The 24230-nt window shown below is 49.6% G+C and overlaps 1 protein-coding gene across 1 annotated transcript in view; it reads left to right on the top strand.

Annotated features, from left to right (window-relative positions):
• Positions 1–24230, top strand: part of CHID1 (chitinase domain containing 1) — a 495903-nt gene that overhangs the window by 38254 nt on the left and 433419 nt on the right. The window contains exons 3-6 of the mRNA XM_075326925.1: positions 792–941; positions 3082–3214; positions 18032–18076; positions 20080–20186. Coding sequence (XP_075183040.1) covers positions 792–941; positions 3082–3214; positions 18032–18076; positions 20080–20186 — 435 coding nt within the window. The remainder of the gene's footprint in view (positions 1–791; positions 942–3081; positions 3215–18031; positions 18077–20079; positions 20187–24230) is intronic.

Genomic DNA, 24230 nt, shown 5'->3' with positions numbered 1-24230 from the left:
ATATCACCTCCCCTCGCTATAGTGTATAATATAAGCTGTAACCTGACTCTTCACTATGATGATGTCACCTCCCCTCTCCATAGTGTATAATAGAAGCTGTAACCTGACTCTTCACTATGATGGTGTCTCGTCCTCCTCTCTCTCTCTCCTCGCAATGGAGTATAATAGAAGCAGTAACCTGATGCCTCACAGTACTGAGTGTCTCTCCTGTCTACACCCTCCCCCCCCTCTTGGGGTATAATAGAGGCAATAACCTGACACCTCACTGTGCTGCATACTCTTACTCCCCTCTCCATAGAGAATAATAGAAGCAGTAACCTGACCCCTAACTCCTCCTCGCCTCTCCAAAGAGCATAATAGTAGTAATCCGATGTGCTGTGAGTCCTTACTCTGACCAAGACAGATTTGAACAGATTTTTATTTGAGTACATGAGCGTTCAGGAGACAGGTGGAGGAATGAAGTGTATCATAAGTGGAGAAAGAAGCAGATTTCTATGATAAGATAGACTACAAAGTTTCCTATATTCGCCGGTACTATTGATTTATGCAGATCTTGTTGAAATGACCGTGACCATTTAATCAGGGCACACTGTTGCACAGCACGTATCCTCTAGGCCTGTACGTCTTCCCTGGCTGGACTTCCCAGAGAACATTATGTGCTCATTTTTGTTGTCATTGGGCAATTTCAGAGGACACAAAGTGATTTCAATGGCAGATAGCAGACGATTGTCAAAGTTGGCTCCGTCCTGTAATGTCTGTGCTAATGTATACCATCTGTTCCCCTGTACTAGACTCGCCTGTCTGATCTTCCTGTACAGTCCCGGGGACTAGTTACCACTGATGTCAAGGCAAAGGACATCGTGCTCGATCACCAGAGTTACTGCAGCAAAAAGGTGAAGGAGCGTTATGTTTCTGGGGATGTGCTGGGATATGTCACGCCGGTAAGTTATCGCTCCCATGTTATATATTCACACATTTTATATAGTAACAATTTAGATACTTAGCACACAAAAATGGCCAGATTTATGTGAGCCCAACAGCCAGCGGCAAGGTGACCTCTTTTTGTTGGGTCTCTGCCTACTCTAATGCCTCTTTGGGTTAAAATAAAAGCCTTAGGCGATTTCAGTCCTTCATTTGCAGGTTCCTGTTTGCTCATAAATTGGAGGTTTTTTAACCCAGCCGTTGGCTGTTGGGCTCACATTTTTGTGTGCTAATTATGTCAATTTTTACGTATTTTTCATAGCAGTAATGCATGTCTATGTTCCCATGTACATTTTATATAGTGTGGCTTGTTGTACAGATAATTGTATTTCCTGTGTAATGACAGAATTTAGAGCCAGCACTGATTTCTTGCTGTCTAATAATGATCATGGTTTACTCCCGAAGTCCTACAAATATCCCGTCAGAAAAGTCCTAACATATGATGTTCCTTCTCCTTTGATACCTTTTACCTTGGGGTCATTGCTCATGAGCTCAGCCCACTAGAATACCTAGCACAGGTAAGGAGATTAAGGACAGGACCTGAATGATTAAAGGGGTTGTCCAGGCAAAATAAAATGTTGCTCAAAAGACGGGATATGCAAAAATTAACAAACTCAGTCATACCTGGATCCAGCTCAGGTGGCTCAACGGTCTGCAGGGAGACAAGATGTGGGAGTGTCACCACTGACGTGGTGTGTGACTGGCTGCAGCGGTCAGGTGTCTTGTAAGCACCATGTCATCATATAACATCCAATGGTGCAGTACTCAAGTCACCTAACCGCTGCAGTCAATCACAGGCCGCTGGAGGAACGGTGACATCTCTAATTTCTGTCTCTGTTCAGAACATCTGGATCCAGCTCAGGCAGCTCCATGGTCTGCAGGGAGACAAGATGTGGGGATGTCACTGTTCCACCAGTTGATACTGACGTGGCGGCGACTGGCTGCAGTGGTCAGATGTCATTTGAGCACTGTGTCCTAACATCCAATGGTGTATTTCTCAAGTCACCTGACCGCTGCAGTCAATCACAGGCCGCTGAGGGCCGGCAGCTGGTGGAACGGTAACATGTCCTACTTCTGTCTCTGTCCGGAACGGGTTGATTTGGATCCTGGTAGGTGAGTATGACTGAGTTTGTTATTTAATCACACATTCTTTTTCCTGGACAATGTTTTATTTTGCCCCGACAACCCCTTTTATATAAGCTCAGTATTAATATACTAACACTGAGCTGCAAGAGATCTAGGACAAAAAGTGCTATAATGTTACATTATATTGTTTATAAAATAAAAAATATCTAATATCACTGAAATCACAAATAATAAAAACCTAGCCGGTTCAGTTGGCATCTGAGGGTGCAGTTCCTGGAATTTCCACAAGATGTCACTATTGTTCCACTTAATTGTGCTGCAATCTCCTAGAAGCCTCATATTTGGGGACATTCATGGATGCTATGGCTGTTATAAGGGGACATGTACTGCATATGACGGCACAACTCACCAACTATTATGGCTAAACCTGACTCCGTATTTAGACAGCGATTACAAGGTGGACTTGTAGCTCTAAAGCTATTTACACTTCATAATCCCATCCATCCACTTCCAAATGTCAGTTTTATGATTAGAGGTAGCGGTGAAGATTGATTGCCTGCAGTTCTAGCATTAGTGGCCTAATGTGAGTGCCACGACCCCACTATGTTTTGCTTTTTTGCATGAAAAGCCAAATTACCATTCTCTCCTCTGCACCAGTGCGTTGGCCTAGTGTGACCGCTGGTCTCAGCAAAGCTAGAAAGTAATGCTGACATCCGTGCTGACGTCCCTTTCTGCGTTTGCTGAATCCTGAGTATTATGTTCTAGACGCAGGAGGCTTAGTCGTACTGCTGACTGATATTGGCTCACTTACCTGTATAGACCAGGATGAATCACAACTGACACCCAAGTCTGGATTTAGTAACTCGTGGGGAGGTGTGCGGCTGCACCCACGTGTATATAGCCGTCTGGGTAGAGTGAAAGCTCAATGTAGAAGTGCATGACCATAAGGACAGTTTTATATAAATGTGTTACAAAACAATTAAAAATATCCAATTACAATTCTTTTTTCCACAGTGGAATGGCCACGGATACGAAGTTGCAAAAGTATTTGCCTCTAAGTTCACCCTGATTTCTCCAGTGTGGTTACAGATTAAAAGAAAAGGTAGACAGTCCTACCAGGTGACCGGGCTTCATGACATTGACCAAGGTGAGTGCTTATAGTTATCTTGTTTTCACCAGATAACCCCTTTATCACCTATGGAGGTCTGACCACTGGTAGCCGAACCGATCTGCAGAACATTATCCCCATTTGAAATTGATCAACAGTGCACATGCCTGTCCACCGGTCAATTCATTTCCTATCGGGCTCCCGAGTGATGCACATGCCTGTTCACCGGTCAATTCAATTCCTATGGGGCATCCGAGTGATGCACATGGCTGTCCGCTGCTCCATTCATTCCTTATGGGGCTCCCAAGTGATGCACATGCCTGTCCGCCACTCCATTCATTCTGTATGGGCCTGCCAAGCGATGCACATGTCTGTCCACCGCTCCAGTCATTCCCTATGGGGCTCCCGAGTGATGCACATGCCTGTCCGACGCTCCATTCATTCCCTATGGGGCTCCCGAGTGATGGACATGCCTGTCCGTCGCTCCATTCATTCTGTATGGGGCTCCCGAGTGATGCACATGCCTGTCCGCCGCTCCATTCATTCCCTATGGGGCTCCCGAGTGATGCACATGCCTGTCCACCACTCCAGTCATTCCCTATAGGGCTCCCAAGTGATACACATGCCTGTCCGCCACTCCATTTATTCCCTATGGGTCGTCCAAGTGATGCACATGCCTGTCCGCCGCTCCATTCATTCCCTATGGGGCTCCCGAGTGATGCACATGCCTGTCCGCCGCTCCATTCATTCCCTATGGGGTTCCCGAGTGATGCACATGCCTGTCCGCCACTCCATTCATTCCCTATGGGTCGTCCAAGTGATGCACATGCCTGTCCACCGCTCCATTCATTCCCTATGGGGCTCCCGAGTGATGCACATGCCAGTCCGCCACTCCATTCATTCCCTATGGGGCTCCCGAGTGATGCACATGCCTGTCTGCCACTCCATTCATTCCCTATGGGGCTCCCGAGTGATGGACATGCCTGTCCACGCTCCATTCATTCTGTATGGGGCTCCCGAGTGATGCACATGTCTGTCCGCCGCTCGATTCATTCCCTTTGGGGCTCCCAAGTGAAGCACATGCCTGTCCGCCGCTGCATTCATTTTGTATGGGGCTGCCGAGCGATGCACATGCCTGTGCAGTGCTCCATTAATTCCCTATGGGGTTCCCGAGTGATGCACATGCCTGTCTGCCGCTCCATTCATTCCCTATGGGGTTCCCGAGAGATGCACATGCCTGTCCGCCACTCCATTCATTCCCTATGGGGTTCCCGAGTGATGCACATGCCTGTCTGCCGCTCCATTCATTCCCTATGGGGCTGCCAAGTGATGCACATGCCAGTCCGCCACTCCATTCATTCCCTATGGGTCGTCCAAGTGATGCACATGCCTGTCCACCGCTCCATTCATTCCCTATGGGGCTCCCGAGTGATGCACATGCCAGTCCGCCACTCCATTCATTCCCTATGGGGTTCCCAAGTGATGCACATGCCTGTCCGCCGCTCCATTCATTCCCTATGGGGCTGCCAAGTGATGCACATGCCTGTCCGCCGCTCCATTCATTCCCTATGGGGCTCCCAAGTGATGCACATGTCTGTCCACCGCTCCATTCATTCCCTATGGGGCTCCCGAGTGATGCACATGCCTGTCCACCAGTCCATTCATTCCCTATGGGGCTCACAAGTGATGCACATGTCTGTCCACCGCTCCATTCATTCCCTATGGGGCTCCTGAGTGATGCACATGCCTGTCCGCCGCTCCATTCATTCCCTATGGGGTTCCCGAGTGATGCACATGCCTGTCCGCCGCTCCATTCATTCCCTATGGGGCTCCCGAGTGATGCACATGCCTGTCCGCCACTCCATTCATTCCCTATGGGGCTCCTGAGTGATGCACATGCCTGTCCACCGCTGCATTCTTTCCCTATGGGGCTCCCGAGTGATGCACATGCCTGTCCACCGCTCCATTCATTTCCTATGGGGTTCCCAAGTGATGCACATGCCTGTCTGCCGCTCCATTCATTCCCTATGGAGTTCCTGAGTGATGCACATGCCTGTCCACCGCTCCATTCATTCCCTATGGGCCTGCCGAGTGATGCACATGCCTGTCCGCCGCTCCATTCATTCCCTATGGGGCTCCCGAGTGATGGACATGCCTGTCCGCCGCTCCATTCATTCCCTATGGGCCTGCCGAGTGATGCACATGTCTGTCCGCCGTTCCATTCATTCCCTATGGGGTTCCCGAGTGATGCACATGCCTGTCTGCCGCTCCATTCATTCCCTATGGAGTTCCCGAGTGATGCACATGCCTGTCCGCCGCTCCATTCATTCCCTATGGGGCTCCTGAGTGATGCACATGCCTGTCCACCGCTCCATTCATTCCCTATGGGGCTCCCGAGTGATGCACATGCCTGTCTGCCACTCCATTCATTCCCTATGGGGCTCCCGAGTGATGCACATGCCTGTCTGCCGCTCCATTCATTCCCTATGGGGCTCCCGAGGGATGCACATGCCAGTCCGCCACTCCATTCATTCCCTATGGGGCTCCCGAGTGATGCACATGCCTGTCTGCCACTCCATTCATTCCCTATGGGGCTCCCGAGTGATGCACATGCCAGTCCGCCGCTCCATTCATTCCCTATGGGTCGTCCAAGTGATGCACATGCCTGTCTGCCGCTCCATTCATTCCCTATGGGGCTCCCGAGTGATGCACATGCCAGTCCGCCACTCCATTCATTCCCTATGGGGTTCCCAAGTGATGCACATGCCTGTCCGCCGCTCCATTCATTCCCTATGGGGCTGCCAAGTGATGCACATGCCTGTCCACCGCTCCATTCATTCCCTATGGGGCTCCCGAGTGATGCACATGCCTGTCCACCAGTCCATTCATTCCCTATGGGGCTCCCAAGTGATGCACATGCCTGTCCGCCGCTCCATTCATTCCCTATGGGGTTCCCGAGTGATGCACATGCCTGTCCGCCGCTCCATTCATTCCCTATGGGGCTCCCGAGTGATGCACATGCCTGTCCGCCACTCCATTCATTCCCTATGGGGCTCCTGAGTGATGCACATGCCTGTCCACCGCTCCATTCATTCCCTATGGGGCTCCCGAGTGATGCACATGCCTGTCCACCGCTCCATTCATTTCCTATGGGGTTCCCAAGTGATGCACATGCCTGTCCACCGCTCTATTCATTCCCTATGGGGCTCCTGAGTGATGCACATGCCTGTCCGCCGCTCCATTCATTCCCTGTGGGGCTCCTGAGTGATGCACGTGCCTGTCCGCCGCTCCATTCATTCCCTATGGGGCTCCAGAGTGATGCACATGCCTGTCCACCGCTCCATTCATTCCCTATGGGGCTCCAGAGTGATGCACATGCCAGTCCACGCTCCATTCATTCCCTATGGGGCTCCCGAGTGATGCACATGCCTGTCCACGCTCCATTCATTCCCTTTGGGGCTCCAGAGTGATGCACATGCCTGTCCACGCTCCATTCATTCCCTATGGGGCTCCCGAGTGATGCACATGCCTGTCCACGCTCCATTCATTCCCTTTGGGGCTCCCGAGTGATGCACATGCCTGTCCACGCTCCATTCATTCCCTTTGGGGCTCCTGAGTGATGCACATGCCTGTCCACGCTCCATTCATTCCCTTTGGGGCTCCTGAGTGATGCACATGCCTGTCCACGCTCCATTCATTCCCTATGGGGCTCCCGAGTGATGCACATGCCTGTCCACCGCTCCATTCATTCCCTATGGGGCTCCTGAGTGATGCACATGCCTGTCCGCCGCTCCATTCATTCCCTATGGGGCTCCCGAGTGATGCACATGCCTGTCCACGCTCCATTCATTCCCTATGGGGCTCCCGAGTGATGCACATGCCAGTCCACGCTCCATTAATTCCCTATGGGGCTCCAGAGTGATGCACATGCCTGTCCACGCTCCATTCATTCCCTATGGGGCTCCAGAGTGATGCACATGCCAGTCCACGCTCCATTCATTCCCTATGGGGCTCCAGAGTGATGCACATGCTAGTCCACGCTCCATTCATTCCCTATGGGGCTCCAGAGTGATGCACATGCCAGTCCACGCTCCATTCATTCCCTATGGGGCTCCAGAGTGATGCACATGCCTGTCCACCGCTCCATTCATTCCCTATGGGGCTCCAGAGTGATGCACATGCCTGTCCGCCGCTCCATTCATTCCCTATGGGGCTCCCGAGTGATGCACATGCCTGTCCGCCGCTCCATTCATTCCCTATGGGGCTCCAGAGTGATGCACATGCCTGTCCACGCTCCATTCATTCTCTATGGGGCTCCTGAGTTATGCACATGCCAGTCCACGCTCCATTCATTCCCTATGGGGCTCCAGAGTGATGCACATGCCTGTCTGCCACTCCATTCATTCCCTATGGGCCTGCTGAGTGATGCACATGCCAGTCCACGCTCCATTCATTCCCTATGGGGCTCCTGAGTGATGCACATGCCTGTCCGCCGCTCCATTCATTCCCTATGGGGCTCCCGAGTGATGCACATGCCTGTCCACGCTCCATTCATTCCCTATGGGGCTCCCGAGTGATGCACATGCCAGTCCACGCTCCATTCATTCCCTATGGGGCTCCAGAGTGATGCACATGTCTGTCCACCGCTCCATTCATTCTCTATGGGGCTCCAGAGTGATGCACATGCCAGTCCACGCTCCATTCATTCCCTATTGGGCTCCAGAGTGATGCACATGCCAGTCCACGCTCCATTCATTCCCTATGGGGCTCCAGAGTGATGCACATGCCTGTCCACCACTCCATTCATTCTCTATGGGGCTCCAGAGTGATGCACATGCTTGTCCACGCTCCATTCATTCCCTGTGGGGCTCCCGAGTGACACACATGCCAGTCCATGCTCCATTCAGTCCCTGTGGGGCTCCCGAGTGATACACATGCCTGTCCACGCTCCATTCAGTCCCTGTGGGGCTCCCGAGTGACACACATGCCTGTCTGCCGCTCCATTCATTCCCTGTGGGGCTCCCGAGTGATACACATGCCTGTCCACGCTCCATTCATTCCCTATGAGGCTCCCGAGTGATGCCCTTGGCTTTTTGGATCAGGTAGTGAATGGAGAATCGGTCGGGCATCATCTGACCTGCCAACAGATTTGTAATGGGGACATAAATTCTTCTTCTGCCGATAGCTGCAGATCCCAGTGGTTGTTTTCACTTTTAAGGCCAAAGATTCTAAAAAGAAAACAAAAAACCCAGTGTTGAGGGCATTGCCATTCTCACCTTTGTAACTAAAGTGTGAAGGACATCCCCAAAAATGAAAAAAAAAAAAAAGTTGTCTGTGGAAGTGTGTATGGCTAGCCTCTCTTACATCATTGATTGACAGCTTTATGTCCACACTGTGCATAGGCAGAAAGCTGCTAATCATAGTTCGAGCTGTAACATGCTGTTTGACTCTTAACTCGCTGAGTGTCATGGCAGCATCAGACGCTGTTCAGACTACAGACTGACACTCTGCACTATGCTTTCTCTGGTGCTTCTGAGTTGCTTAGGCGTTGACCAACTATCTTTTCATTAGTAATCGGTCTAGCAGGAGTTAATTTCTGCTAGCCTTCTGGTTATGTTTTGCATCACATGTTCTGGGAGACCTATCACAGGTACTCCCTGCCTTTTTAAAATGAAGGAATCTGTCTTCCCATGCCGATATTGGCTTTTGCTAATCTTGTCTGTGTGCTGTTGTGTTCCAGTAACTGGTGATTTACTGCCTGTTGCTTGGTGTGCTGTGGAATCCCTCCTGTCGTCTGGTTAATTCCTCCCTGCTCTTTATTTCCTCCTGATCACTTTTTGTCTTATATTTCTGTGTGTGCTAGCTATGTGATAGAGTTTTGTCTTATATATTTGTGGGTTCAACCACTCCTGTCCCGGTCCTCCCCTGGGGTGGGGGGAAGGGGGTATTAGATCAGGGCTGGCTAGGAGCAGGGTAAGGAAGGTGGCCCAGACATCGTCACCATTAGACGTATCTCTGGGAGTAAGGACAGCTAGCGTCCCCCTAGTCAGAGGGCCAGTCTAGGCATCTCCATCCCCTGTTATCCCCTCACACCCTGTGACACGGGCGGTGTAGATAGGTTCTCCTCCATATGCATAAGATTTAACTAATAGAAGCTTATCATTGAGCAGACTAGCAGAGCTGCAGCAGATAAAACTGTGCTTTATGAAAACTACAGCAAGAACCCAAGTAAGAGAATCAGGGCTTCAGTCCTTTCTATGATGGTAGAAATGTTTAGCTTAGCAAGAACAATTGACTCAATTCGTTTAATTTATTTTAATGTTACATGGAGTTCAGGAACAATTGAGACATCAGTTGAGCAATGCGTTTCATTTTAGCAGGCATCACCTTTGTCTGGTGAGTTCCCAGTACTTGTGGTATTACTTATGATTCACTATACAGTTAAACGAACTCTTGTCACCAGGTGTTTCTTTGTCGCTCCATTGGGAGACCTAGACAATTGGGTGTATAGGCTATGCCTCCGGAGGCCGCACAAAGTATTACACTAAAAGTGTAAAGCCCCTCCCCTTCTGCCTATACACCCCCCCGTGCTCCCACGGGCTCCTCAGTTTTTATGCTTTGTGCGAAGGAGGCAGACATGCACGCACAGCTCCACAGATTGGTCAGCAGCAGCTGCTGACTATGTCGGATGGAAGAAAAGTGGGCCCATATAGGGCCCCCAGCATGCTCCCTTCTCACCCCACTCTTGTCGGCGGTGTTGTTAAGGTTGAGGTATCCATTGCGGGTACGGAGGCTGGAGCCCACATGCTGTTTTCCTTCCCCATCCCCCTTAGGGCTCTGGGTGAAGTGGGATCCTATCGGTCTCCAGGCACTGAGACCGTGCTTCATCCACAACTCCTGAGGAGCCTGCTGGATAGGAGCCGGGTATCGTTCAGGGACATGGCCCTGCTACTTGGAGGTACTCTGTGTCCCCGTGGGGACCGCGCACAGCAACACTCCAGCATTGCTGGGTGTGCTAGTGCACCGGGGACCGCGGCGCTGACCGGGTTAAATGTGCCATTACACACTGCAGCGTCGCTGAGTGTGTTTGTGTATGGGGACTACCGCGCTGACCGCCGCTGCCATGGTTAACACTGCGGCGCAGCTGGGACTTGTAGTGCGCCGGGGACTTCCGCGCCGGCCGCGCTTATACGGCGGCCGCGCTTATTACTCGAGTCCCCGGCTTTTGCGGCCTAGTCTTTTTTCCTCCCACCCCCAGCCCTGACAGGCAGGGGAAGGGCAGGACGCTGTACAGGACGAGCAGCAATGAGGGCTGGAGCATGCTTTGCATACTCCACCCCCCTCACTGTGCACAGTGGGGCACCAGTTCCCGCACTTTCTGGGTCACGCCCACGGCTCCCTCCTCTCCTCAGGACGCCGGCAGCCATTCCTGTCAGCTCCTCGGACGCTGCAGAGGGGGACAAATTCTGGGAGACCCAGGCAGGGATTCTGGTGGCCTCACAACCGCTTTAAGCGGGTGGTAAGCAGCACCTGTGGTGCTAGCCCCATTGTGCAGAAGTGTAATTATAAATTATATGTTTATGGTATATACTTTACACTGTATGGTGCACAGTTGATTTCTGGCTAACCCTATTGTGTTGCTCAGGGAAGACAATAGCATGGCGCCCACAAAAGGCAGGGGTGCCAAAACACAGGCTTAGGCTACTTTCACACATCAGTTTTCTGTATTCAGGCACAGTCCTTTTTTTTCCTGATCCAACGGATCCTGAAAAAAAAGTGAAAACCGTATCCACCGGATCCGTTTTTTTAACGGATCCGTTATGCCGGATCCGTTAAAAAACGGATCCGGTGGATACGGTTTGCATCCGTTTTTGCATCCTTTTCGTCCGGTTTTTGGCTGGATCCGTTTTGTTAATTACATTGGTGCATGCGCAGTTAACAAAAACGGATCCGGCGGCCGCATCCGTTTTTTACCGCATTACGCCGGATCCGGCGTCCATAGGCTTCTATTGTAAAACACGCCGTATCGCGCCGGATCCGGCGCGATGCGTTTTTTTTGCCGGACAAAAAAACGTTGCAAGCTACGTTGCCTCCGGCCGCCGCATTTATTTATTTTGCCGCATCCGGAAAAAAACGGATGCACCGCAAAGCCATCCGGTACAATCCGGTAACAATGCAAGTCTATGGGGAAAAAACGGATGCGGTACTGGATCCGTTTTACCCGTTTTTTTCCGGATTGAACCTGATGGCAAAAAACTGATGTGTGAAAGTAGCCTTACTATGCTGCCTGCGCCGCATGTACGACCCCGCTACCGGCAGGATCCACTGACCCTCAGTTGGTGTTTCTTTGTCGCTCCATTGGGAGACCTAGACAATTGGGTGTATAGGCTATGCCTCCGGAGGCCGCACAAAGTATTACACTAAAAGTGTAAAGCCCCTCCCCTTCTGCCTATACACCCCCCGTGCTCCCACGGGCTCCTCAGTTTTTATGCTTTGTGCGAAGGAGGCAGACATGCACGCACAGCTCCACAGATTGGTCAGCAGCAGCTGCTGACTATGTCGGATGGAAGAAAAGTGGGCCCATATAGGGCCCCCAGCATGCTCCCTTCTCACCCCACTCTTGTCGGCGGTGTTGTTAAGGTTGAGGTATCCATTGCGGGTACGGAGGCTGGAGCCCACATGCTGTTTTCCTTCCCCATCCCCCTTAGGGCTCTGGGTGAAGTGGGATCCTATCGGTCTCCAGGCACTGAGACCGTGCTTCATCCACAACTCCTGAGGAGCCTGCTGGATAGGAGCCGGGTATCGTTCAGGGACATGGCCCTGCTACTTGGAGGTACTCTGTGTCCCCGTGGGGACCGCGCACAGCAACACTCCAGCATTGCTGGGTGTGCTAGTGCACCGGGGACCGCGGCGCTGACCGGGTTAAATGTGCCATTACACACTGCAGCGTCGCTGAGTGTGTTTGTGTATGGGGACTACCGCGCTGACCGCCGCTGCCATGGTTAACACTGCGGCGCAGCTGGGACTTGTAGTGCGCCGGGGACTTCCGCGCCGGCCGCGCTTATACGGCGGCCGCGCTTATTACTCGAGTCCCCGGCTTTTGCGGCCTAGTCTTTTTTCCTCCCACCCCCAGCCCTGACAGGCAGGGGAAGGGCAGGACGCTGTACAGGACGAGCAGCAATGAGGGCTGGAGCATGCTTTGCATACTCCACCCCCCTCACTGTGCACAGTGGGGCACCAGTTCCCGCACTTTCTGGGTCACGCCCACGGCTCCCTCCTCTCCTCAGGACGCCGGCAGCCATTCCTGTCAGCTCCTCGGACGCTGCAGAGGGGGACAAATTCTGGGAGACCCAGGCAGGGATTCTGGTGGCCTCACAACCGCTTTAAGCGGGTGGTAAGCAGCACCTGTGGTGCTAGCCCCATTGTGCAGAAGTGTAATTATAAATTATATGTTTATGGTATATACTTTACACTGTATGGTGCACAGTTGATTTCTGGCTAACCCTATTGTGTTGCTCAGGGAAGACAATAGCATGGCGCCCACAAAAGGCAGGGGTGCCAAAACACAGGCTTACTATGCTGCCTGCGCCGCATGTACGACCCCGCTACCGGCAGGATCCACTGACCCTCAGTTGGACCAACAATGTCCCCCCGGGGTGTCTCATAGATCCCAGGCTGAGGGCTCTGACACAGACCCCAGCCCCAGACCGACTAAGCGAGCTCGCTGGGAAATTCCCTCGACATCATCATATTGTTCAGGGTCTCAGCGGGGGGAATCTCTGGTTGATGACGCGGAGACAGCTGATCAGGATTCTGATCCTGAGGCCGCTCTCAACCTTGATACTCCGGACGGGGACGCCATAGTGAACGATCTTATTGCGTCCATCAATAAAATGTTGGATATTTCTCCCTCAGCTCCTCCGGTGGAGGAGTCAGCTTCTCAGCAGGAGAAATTCCGTTTCAGGTTTCCCAAGCGTACACCGAGTATGTTTCTGGACCACTCTGATTTCAGAGAGGCAGTCCAGAATCACCATGATTGTCCAGATAAGCGTTTTTCTAAGCGCCTTAAGGATACACGTTATCCCTTTCCCCCTGACGTGGTCAAAGGTTGGACTCAGTGTCCCAAGGTGGATCCTCCAATCTCCAGACTGGCGGCTAGATCCATACTTGCAGTGGAAGATGGGGCTTCACTCAAAGATGCCACTGACAGGCAGATGGAACTCTGGCTGAAATCCATCTATGAAGCTATTGGCGCTTCTTTTGCCCCAGCATTCGCAGCCGTATGGGCGCTACAAGCTATCTCAGCAGGTCAAGCGCAAATTGACGCAGCCACACGCACGTCCGCGCCACAGGTGGCGTCCATAACCTCTCAGACGTCGGCATTTGCGTCTTACGCTATTAATGCTGTCCTGGACTCTGCGAGCCGTACGGCGGTTGCATCCGCCAATTCGGTGGTACTCCGCAGGGCCTTGTGGCTATGGGAATGGAAGGCAGATTCTGCTTCCAAAAAGCGCTTAACCAGTTTGCCAATTTCTGGCGACCGATTGTTTGGCGAGCGTTTGGATGAAATCATCAAACAATCCAAGGGAAAGGATACATCCTTACCCCAGCCCAAACCGAACATACCCCAACAGAGGAGGGGGCAGTCGAGGTTTCGGTCCTTTCGGGGCGCGGGCAGGTCCCAATTCTCCTCGTCCAAAAGGCCTCAGAAAGATCAAAGGAACTCTGATTCATGGCGGTCTAAGTCACGTCATAAAAAGACCACCGTAGGTGCCGCTACCAAAGCGGCTTCCTCATGACTTTCGGCCTCCTCAATCCGCATCCTCGGTCGGTGGCAGGCTCTCCCGCTTTTGCGACACCTGGCTGCCACGGGTAAAAGACCGGTGGGTGAGAGACATTCTGTCTCACGGTTACAAGATAGAGTTCAACTCTCGTCCCCCGACTCGATTCTTCAGGTCATCTCCGCCTCCCGAGCGAGCCGAGGCTCTTATGCAGGCGCTGGGCACTCTGAAGGCAGAAGGAGTGGTGGTCCCTGTGCCTCTTCAGCAACAGGGTCACGGTTTTTACTCCAACCTGTTTGTGGTCCCAAAGAAGGACGGGTCTTTCCGTCCTGTCCTGGACCTGAAACTGCTCAACAAACACGTAAAGACCAGGCGGTTCCGGATGGAATCCCTCCGCTCCGTCATCGCCTCAATGTCCCAAGGAGATTTCCTTGCATCGATCGATATCAAAGATGCTTATCTCCACGTACCGATTGCTCCAGAGCACCAGCGCTTCTTGCGCTTCGCCATAGGAGACGAACACCTGCAGTTCGTGGCACTGCCGTTCGGCCTGGCAACAGCCCCACGGGTTTTCACCAAGGTTATGGCTACTGTAGTAGCGGTCCTCCACTCTCAGGGTCACTCGGTGATCCCTTACTTGGACGATCTGCTGATCAAGGCACCCTCTCAAGAGGCATGCCAACACAGCCTCGACGCTACTCTGGAGACTCTCCAGAGTTTCGGGTGGATCATCAATTTTCCAAAGTCAAATCTGACACCGGCCCAATCGCTGACATATCTTGGCATGGAGTTTCATACCCTCTCAGCGATAGTGAAGCTTCCGCTGGTCAAGCAGCGTTCACTACAGAAAGGGGTGCAATCTCTCCTTCAAGGTCAGGCACACCCCTTGAGGCGCCTCATGCACTTCCTGGGGAAGATGGTGGCAGCAATGGAGGCAGTCCCTTTCGCGCAGTTTCACCTGCGTCCTCTTCAATGGGACATCCTACGCAAATGGGACAGGAAACCGACGTCCCTCGACAGGAACGTCTCCCTCTCTCAGGCGACCAAAGCTTCCCTTCGGTGGTGGCTTCTGCCCACTTCATTATCGAAGGGGAAATCCTTCCTACCCCCATCCTGGGCGGTGGTCACGACGGACGTGAGTCTGTCAGGGTGGGGAGCGGTTTTTCTCCACCACAGGGCTCAGGGTACGTGGACCCAGCAAGAGTCCTCACTTCAGATCAATGTTCTGGAAATACGGGCAGTGTATCTTGCCCTGAAAGCGTTCCAGCAGTGGCTGGAAGGCAAGCAGATCCGAATTCAGTCGGACAATTCCACAGCGGTGGCATACATCAACCACCAAGGCGGCACACGCAGTCGGCAAGCCTTCCAGGAAGTCCGGCGGATTTTGATGTGGGTGGAAGCCACGGCCTCCACCATCTCTGCAGTTCACATCCCAGGCGTGGAAAGCTGGGAAGCAGATTATCTCAGTCGCCAGGGCATGGACGCAGGGGAATGGTCCCTTCACCCGGACGTGTTTCAGGAGATCTGTTGCCGCTGGGGGGTGCCGGACGTCGACCTCATGGCGTCCCGGCACAACAACAAGGTACCGACGTTCATGGCACGGTCTCAAGATCCCAGAGCTATGGCGGCAGACGCCTTAGTTCAGGATTGGTCGCAGTTTCAGCTTCCTTATGTGTTTCCTCCGCTGGCACTGTTGCCCAGAGTGTTACGCAAGATCAGGGCCGACTGCCGCCGCGTCATCCTCGTCGCTCCAGACTGGCCGAGGAGGTCGTGGTACCCGGATCTGTGGCATCTCACGGTCGGCCAACCGTGGGCACTACCAGACCGACCAGACTTGCTGTCTCAAGGGCCGTTTTTCCATCTGAATTCTGCGGCCCTCAACCTGACTGTGTGGCCATTGAGTCCTGGATCCTAGCGTCTTCAGGATTATCTCAAGAGGTCATTGCCACTATGAGACAGGCTAGGAAACCAACGTCCGCCAAGATCTACCACAGGACGTGGAAAATTTTCCTGTCGTGGTGCTCTGCTCAGGGTTTTTCTCCCTGGCCTTTTGCCTTGCCCACTTTTCTGTCCTTCCTTCAATCTGGACTGGAAAAGGGTTTGTCGCTCGGCTCCCTTAAGGGACAAGTCTCAGCGCTCTCTGTGTTTTTCCAGAAGCGCCTAGCCAGACTTCCACAGGTACGCACGTTCCTGCAGGGAGTTTGTCACATCGTTCCTCCTTACAAGCGGCCGTTAGAACCCTGGGATCTGAACAGGGTGCTGATGGTTCTTCAGAAACCACCATTCGAGCCAATGAGGGATATTTCTCTCTCACGCCTTTCGCAGAAAGTGGTTTTCCTAGTAGCAGTCACTTCTCTTCGGAGAGTGTCTGAGCTAGCAGCGTTGTCGTGCAAAGCCCCTTTCCTGGTGTTTCACCAGGACAAGGTGGTTCTGCGTCCGGTTCCGGAATTTCTCCCTAAGGTGGTATCCCCCTTTCATCTCAATCAGGATATCTCCTTACCCTCTTTTTGTCCTCATCCAGTTCACCAATGTGAAAAGGATTTGCACTTGTTAGATCTGGTGAGAGCACTCAGACTCTACATTTCTCGTACGGCGCCCCTGCGCCGCTCGGATGCACTCTTTGTCCTTGTCGCTGGCCAGCGTAAAGGGTCACAGGCTTCCAAATCAACCCTGGCTCGGTGGATCAAGGAGCCAATTCTCGAAGCTTACCGTTCTGCTGGGCTTCCGGTTCCCTCAGGGCTGAAGGCCCATTCTACCAGAGCCGTGGGCGCGTCCTGGGCTTTGAGGCACCAGGCTACGGCTCAGCAGGTGTGTCAGGCGGCTACCTGGTCGAGCCTGCACACTTTCACGAAACACTATCAGGTGCATACCTATGCTTCGGCGGATGCCAGCCTAGGTAGACGAGTCCTTCAGGCGGCGGTTGCCCACCTGTAGGAAGGGGCCGTTTTACGGCTCTATTACGAGGTATTATTTTACCCACCCAGGGACTGCTTTTGGACGTCCCAATTGTCTGGGTCTCCCAATGGAGCGACAAAGAAGAAGGGAATTTTGTTTACTTACTGTAAATTCCTTTTCTTCTAGCTCCAATTGGGAGACCCAGCACCCGCCCCTGTTTTTTTGTGTGTACACATGTTGTTCATGTTGAATGGTTTCAGTTCTCCGATATTCCTTCGGATTGAATTTACTTTAAACCAGTTGATAATTTTTTCCTCCTTCTTGCTTTTGCACCAAAACTGAGGAGCCCGTGGGAGCACGGGGGTGTATAGGCAGAAGGGGAGGGGCTTTACACTTTTAGTGTAATACTTTGTGCGGCCTCCGGAGGCATAGCCTATACACCCAATTGTCTGGGTCTCCCAATTGGAGCTAGAAGAAAAGGAATTTACGGTAAATAAACAAAATTCCCTTCTTTCCATCTAATCTGAGAGCAGCATAATGTAGGGGCAGAGACCCTGATTCCAGCGATGTGTCACTTACTGGGCTGCTTAGTGTAGCTTTGATAAAATTACTGTTAATCAGCAGGAGATTATCATTACATGACTACTTGGCGTGCTGTAGGTAGTCCAGCATATTCATGAGCTCTGTATAACTGCTAGATCTGCAGCAGAGAAAACACTGATTTTATCAAAATGACAGCAAACAGCTCAGTAAGTGACACATCGCTGGAATCAGGGTCTCTGTGTCTACATTATGCTGCTCTCAGATAAGGAGCAAAAATGTGGTGCCAGATTCTCTTTAAGATTGCTTTGTGTACTTTCCAGGTGATGGGATGCGGGAACATTATTTTAAGAGCCGCCTGTGTAAGATAAAAGGTACCCAGAACCTCGCACCCCATCTTATCTCAGATACTAATGGACGTTTTAAAAGCACAATATAATTACATTTCTCCGGCTGCTCAGGCGCCATCTCAGCTTCTGTCCCAGGTAATAAGAAAAGAAAGTGTCTAACAAGAGCAGGTGCAGATTGTAGACAGATTGAATATGGCCGATCTAGAAAGTGAGATGTTGCACATGACTTTATTACTTTTACTAAATAACAGAGAGCAACTGTTAGATCATGATGTTCTTTTTCTTTCTAGGATGGATAAAAGATATTAAAAAAAATTCCAAAAGCACTCAGATGGGTAAGTCTATACCGTGTGCGTGTGTGTGTGTGTATATATATATATATATATATATATATATATATATATATATATATATATATATATATATATATATATGCAGAACTGAACAAGATCCACTTGGAGGCTCAAGTTCATTGCTGCAGCTGCATCCCCCTCTTACCCCTCCTTTGTGTCTTCCCTTTGCTATCTATTTACATTTTTATTGCATGTGATCACATTCAGTATTTGCAGTAGATTTTTCTGCTGCAAATACTGATGTGTTTGGAGGAAAAACACATAAAATCCATGTATTTTTATGTAATTTTTGGCAATTTTTTTTATTTTTTTTTAGATGTTTTGATGTGTTTTCCTATTCATTAGTAAATGTGAACTTTGCAGGTAAAACACTTCAAGAATTGACATGCTGCAGATTTAAATGGGTTGTCCACTACTTTTACATTGATGGCCTATTCTTAGGATAGGTCATCAATGTCTGATTGGTCGGGGTCCAACACCTCGCACCCCAGCCTATCAGGTGATCTCTGTCCCATTGGCGGCAGCAGCAGGCAGACGGAAATGCTCAGTTCCGGAGCTGCTCCGTATTTTGATAGTACCCGGAGCTGGGTACTTCATATCCGCCTACTATTGATGTGAATGGGAGGCGAATGTGCAGTACTTGCATACAGCCGTTATCTGAAGACAGAGCAGCGCCAAAACTGAGCATTTTCGGCCAGTGGTTGTCTTCTAGGTGTGTTTGGGGTCGTTATCATGTTGGAATATGAAGTGAAGAGATCATGCTCTGCTTCAGTATGCCACTGTACATGTTGTCATTCATGGTTGCCTCAATGAACTGTAGCTCCCCACAGTCAGCAGCACTCATGCAGCCCCAAACCATGACACTCCCACAACCATGCTTGACTGTAGGCAGGACTCACTTGTCTTTGTACTCCTCGCCTGGCTCTTTCCACACGCTTGACACAATCTGAACCAAATACGTTTATCTTGGTCTCATCAGACCACAGGGCATGGTTCCAGTCATCCATGTCCTTGATGTGCTTATCTTCAGTAAACTGGGGGCTTTCTTGTGCATCATCTTTAGAAGAGGCTTCCATCTGGGACGATAGTCATGCAGACCAATGTGATGTAGTGTGCAGAGTATGGTCTGAGAACTGACAGGCTGACCTTATCCTCTACAGCAATGTTGGCAGTACTCATATATGTTTTATTGAAAAGACAACCTCTGGATATGACGCTGAACACTCAACTTCTTTGGTTGACCATGGCGAGGCCTGTTCTGAATGGAACCAGTCTTGTTATACCACTGTATGGTCTTGGCCACCGTGCTGGAGCTCAGTTTCAGGGTGTTGGCAATCTTCTTATAGCCTCTGTCATCTGTATGTAGAACAACAATTCTTTTCTTCAGATTCTGAAAGAATTCTTTGCCATGAGGCGCCATGTTGAACTTAAAGTGACCAGTATGAGAGAGTGTGTGAGAGATAACACCAAATGTAACACTCCTGCCCCCATTCCCACCTGAGACCTTTTATCACTAATAAGTTACATGACACTGGGGAGGGAAAATGGCTAATTGGGCACAATTTGGCTATTTTCACTTAGGGGTGTACTCACTTTTTTACCAGTGGTTTAGACATGAATGGCTGTGTGTTGAGTTATGTAGAGGGCACCAAATTTCCTCTGTTATACAAGCTGCACACTGACACTGTACATTGTATCAAAGTGTCAGATCTATAAAAATGTGAGGGGTGTACTCACTAATGCAATATACTGTATATACATGACTGATATGCTGCATGATAGATCAAAATGGTCACCAATGAATTATGTAAAGTGTTGGGATTCCTTTGCTGTTTTCATCATTTTTACACCCAAAATAGCTCTGCGCACCGTCCTATTCTTTCTGTCAAGAGTTCTGTAAACTCCGAAACAACAGTTTGTCACCAGTATATTGTTCCTTTTCACGCTAACGCTCACCTGAGGGTTTATCTATTCTTCTGTTCCAGCACCGCGTGTCCTGTTTGATAGTTGGACATACCAGGACTTTGAGAGCGTTTTCGGCAGTGAGGATGAAATAGAAGATCTGTCGGACGCTTTGGTGCAGACGGCAAAGGTCAGAATTTATATTTGTACTTTAACATTCTTTTTTACTTATGTTGCCTTTTAGCCGAATGAAAAATAAAAGAAAACTAAATTAAAGATATAAATAGTTTGTGTTCTACACATACACGCTGAGGAGTAGATTCTGAATGATATGTTTGACTTAAATGGATTATATTAAGAGACTATTCACAAATTTGTCTACTCACCTTATGGTAGGAGATCACTTGCTCATTACTGGTTGTTTAACTGCTGGGACCCCGAGATTGCGGCTTTGTAAGCACGATGTGAAGCAGAGGTGCGCTTGCTTGACCCCAGCTCCATTTGTTGCTTCTGTCAAGTTCAGCGCTCGGCTAAGGCTAGGTTCACATTTCCGTTGTTTTGTATCAGTCACATGCGTTGCTTGACCATTGTGACTGATGCGTTGTACAACGGATGACAAGAATAGAATTCATTGTCAGATTCCGTTGTAAAACGTGAGAGAGAGAGCGATCAGCTGATCGCTCACATTAGCCGGCCGCCGGGTGATCAGCTGATCGCTCACAGCAGCCGGCCGCCGGGTGATCAGCTGAAAGCTCACATTAGCTCGCCGCCGGGTGATCAGCTGATCGCTCACAGCAGCCGGCCGCCGGGTGATCAGCTGATCGCTCACAGCAGCTGGCCGCCGGGCGATCTCTCACAGAAGGCGGCTGCCGAGCGATCAGCTGATCGTTCAGGCGCCGAGAGAGAGCATGCGCAGTGGAATCAAAAAGATTCCGCTGCTCAAAAAACGCTACATGCTGCGTTCCTGCCGCCCGACGGTCAGTCATTCCACGACTGATCAGTCGGGCGGCGGATGCAGCGCAGCGTCATCAGTCACAATCCGCCGCTCATACATGTCTATGGGAACAACGGAATCCGCCAAACGGATTGCATTGTTTATCACAGCGGCGGATTGTGACTGATCATAAACAACGGAAATGTGGACCTAGCCTAAGGCTACTTTCACACTTGCGTTGTGCGGCATCCGTCACAGTGCGTTGTGTGACGAATGTGACTGATGCGTTGCAAATAGGGTGGTAATAAATATAATGGATTCCTGTGAAAGAACGTTTTGCGGTTTTTTTTTCTTTTATTAGAGAGAGACCGACCACAGGAAGTGCTTTTACACGATTCATTACGTTCTGCTGGGCATGGTCAGTAGAACGTGACGGAATCCTGCACTGGAATCCATCGCCAGACCGATGAGGATGGAATTCAGCACCATAGATATTCATTATACCTCTTAATGGATCCCGACGGAATCCTGCGGAGTGCGTTTTTTTAAGCAAGAAAAAACGTTCCTTCCGCCCGATGGTCAGTCACTAAACGACTGATATGCCACAGGGCGGATGCAATGCAAGACCATCCGTTGCAATCCGCCCTTGATAGAAGCATATGAGGAATAAACGGATTACTGCAACGGTTACCGTAATTCCTCAAGGCGGCGGATTGCAACAGATGCCGCACAACGCAAGTGTGAAAGTAGCCTAAGCAGTGTTGCAGACAATGAACGGAGTGTAGGCCACGCATGCGCACACTTCCTCTCTAGATTGGGCTTCAGCTAGTTCCAGCCCACCCAAACTGCTTTTAAGGGCACATAAGTCTTTGAAATAGAAGCCAGACTGTTGCTCCACTACTTAAATACAAATAATACATATGCAAAAGAGTGTTAAAGGGAACCTGTCACTAGATTTGTCTCCTATAAGCTGCGGCCATCACCAGTGAGCTCTTATATATACAGTATATATGAGCCTAGGCTGCACTGTATAACTTAAAAACAGCTTTTATTATACTCCCCTTTGGGGTAGTTGGGTTCAATGAGCGTCGCTTGTCTCGGTCCTGCGCATCCTATCTTCTTGCAATTTCCGTCCTGGCTTTCTGGGGATGACGCGTCCTATGTCATCCACACAGTGTCCTCCATTGTGGTCCTGTTCATGTCTCTCTACCCTGCTGAAGGCAGATCAAGGGATTGTAGTGAGCATGCGCCAATTTTCTTTGACCTTTTCCTGCGCATTATATAGTATTTTGTTCTGCCAACAGCAGGGCAGATTAAAGTGCGCATGCACAGGAGCGCAATGAAGGCTTCTGTGTGGATGACGTAGGACGCATCATGCACACGGAGCAGGGAAGGGTGATGGTCATTGCGCGGCAGGCCCGCATTATTCCTCGCACATGTCTGCTGATCCAATTGATTACACAGCGCCAATTGGTTGCCACGGCAGCATGGGATCAGATTACCCATGTCGCTGCCATGACGTGTTCTCTGTGAATGCCAGCAGAGCGCCGGCACTCACAGGAGAACAGCATTTCTGCTGATCAGAGCAGTGCTGAGGCATCGCTCTGATCAGAAGCAATCAGACTAAGCAGTGATAGAGTCCCCTAGGAGAGTATAAAAATAGCAACAAAATGTGGAATAAATATCCTCCAAAAATGAAGTATTACTTACAGCAAAGATGGGCTGCAGTGTCTACATCGCCCAGGCCAAAAACTAATACTCTACCAGGATACAGCTAAGCCCCCACTAAGTGGAGGCATCACAGGTGCAGGAGGAGCAAATCACACACACACGTCTAAAAAATGGAGGGGGCGATTGCTGTAGAGTAGTGAAATCATTAAAAAAAAATGTAAAAAAAATACACAAATATTTTAAAAAAGTATGAAAAAAATCAATAAAAGTTCAAATCACCTCCCTTTTACCCAATTGAAAACAAAACCATAATAAAAAAATGAAAACACACGTATTTGGTATTGCCGAGTCCAGAAATGCCTGATCTATTAAAATATATAATGAATTAACCTGATTAGTAAAGAGTGTAGTGAGGAAAAGAAATCAAACACCAGAAGTACGCTTTTTTGGTCACCGCAACATTCCAATAAAATGCAATAACAGGCGATCACAACATCGCATCTACCCAAAATGGTATGATTAAAAATGCCAGCCAAGGACGCAGAAAATAAGCCATCACCGACCCCAGATACTGAAAAGTGAGAATGCTACAGGTCTCGGAAAATGGCGCCAAACAGCAATTCTTTTTTTTTTTCTTACAAATTTCTGAATTTTTGTTCACTACATGGATAAAAGTAAAACTATACATGTTTGGTATCTACGAACTCGTATAGACCTGGGGAATCATAATGCCAGGTCAGTTTCACGATAAAGTGAACATGATAAATAAAAAAAACAAAACATCATGCAATTGCACTTTTTTTGCAATTTCATTACACTTGGAATTTTTTTTCTTATTTTCAATTCAATTCAATATGAGGCAGAAAGAATGGTGCCGTTCAAAAGTACAACTCCTGATATGGCTATATTGATGGAAAAATAAAAAATGTTATGGCTCTTGGAAGAAGGGAAGGAAAAAACGACACCGAAAAATGGAAAATCTCTGGGGGTAAAGGGGTTAAAAAAATTGTTAATAAATTCACTACGAAATCATACCATTGAAAAATAAACCTTATCCACCAAGAAATTACACATCCCCATAAAAATACAAATAGTAATAGCTTTTAGTCTGTAGTAATGAAAATATGGCCTCATCTTTAAAGACTAAACTCATTCATTAGAAGAGTATGAAATATTTTTTGCGACACTTTTTAAGCTTTACATTGGGAATCCTACATTTGTAGCTGCCTTTGTGTGCTGTAGCCTGTGCCCATGGTATCTCGTCCGCCTTTCCTTTTTTATTATTATTTTTGGTACTGGCTCTTAAGCCTCTAGTTTTCCTTTCACACTGCTCAAAGTTTTGTCTGCACATCTTTTCATGTTACTATATTTGAAGTCCTGTATCTCTGCTCAAAGGACCCGAGCCTTAGTTCAGATGTGCAAGTTATAGAGGAAATAAAACTTTTTTTTTATTATTTAGCCTTTTATAAATATAGGAGTTACAGGTGAATTTAATATCGGTGCTGAGCGTACTTTAACACTAAAGAGATGAGCACTCTTCAGCCCGTTTGGTTTAGCTTTTCAGTTAAACATTCTAACTGATATATTACCCCAGCGGGCTTTACACGCTACAACAAATCTAACGATGTG

The sequence above is a fragment of the Anomaloglossus baeobatrachus genome, chromosome 10, assembly GCF_048569485.1.
Source record: "Anomaloglossus baeobatrachus isolate aAnoBae1 chromosome 10, aAnoBae1.hap1, whole genome shotgun sequence".
Lineage (NCBI taxonomy): Eukaryota > Metazoa > Chordata > Amphibia > Anura > Aromobatidae > Anomaloglossus > Anomaloglossus baeobatrachus.
The sequence above is the reverse complement of the archived record's forward strand: the minus strand, read 5'-3'. Positions and strand labels throughout refer to the sequence as shown.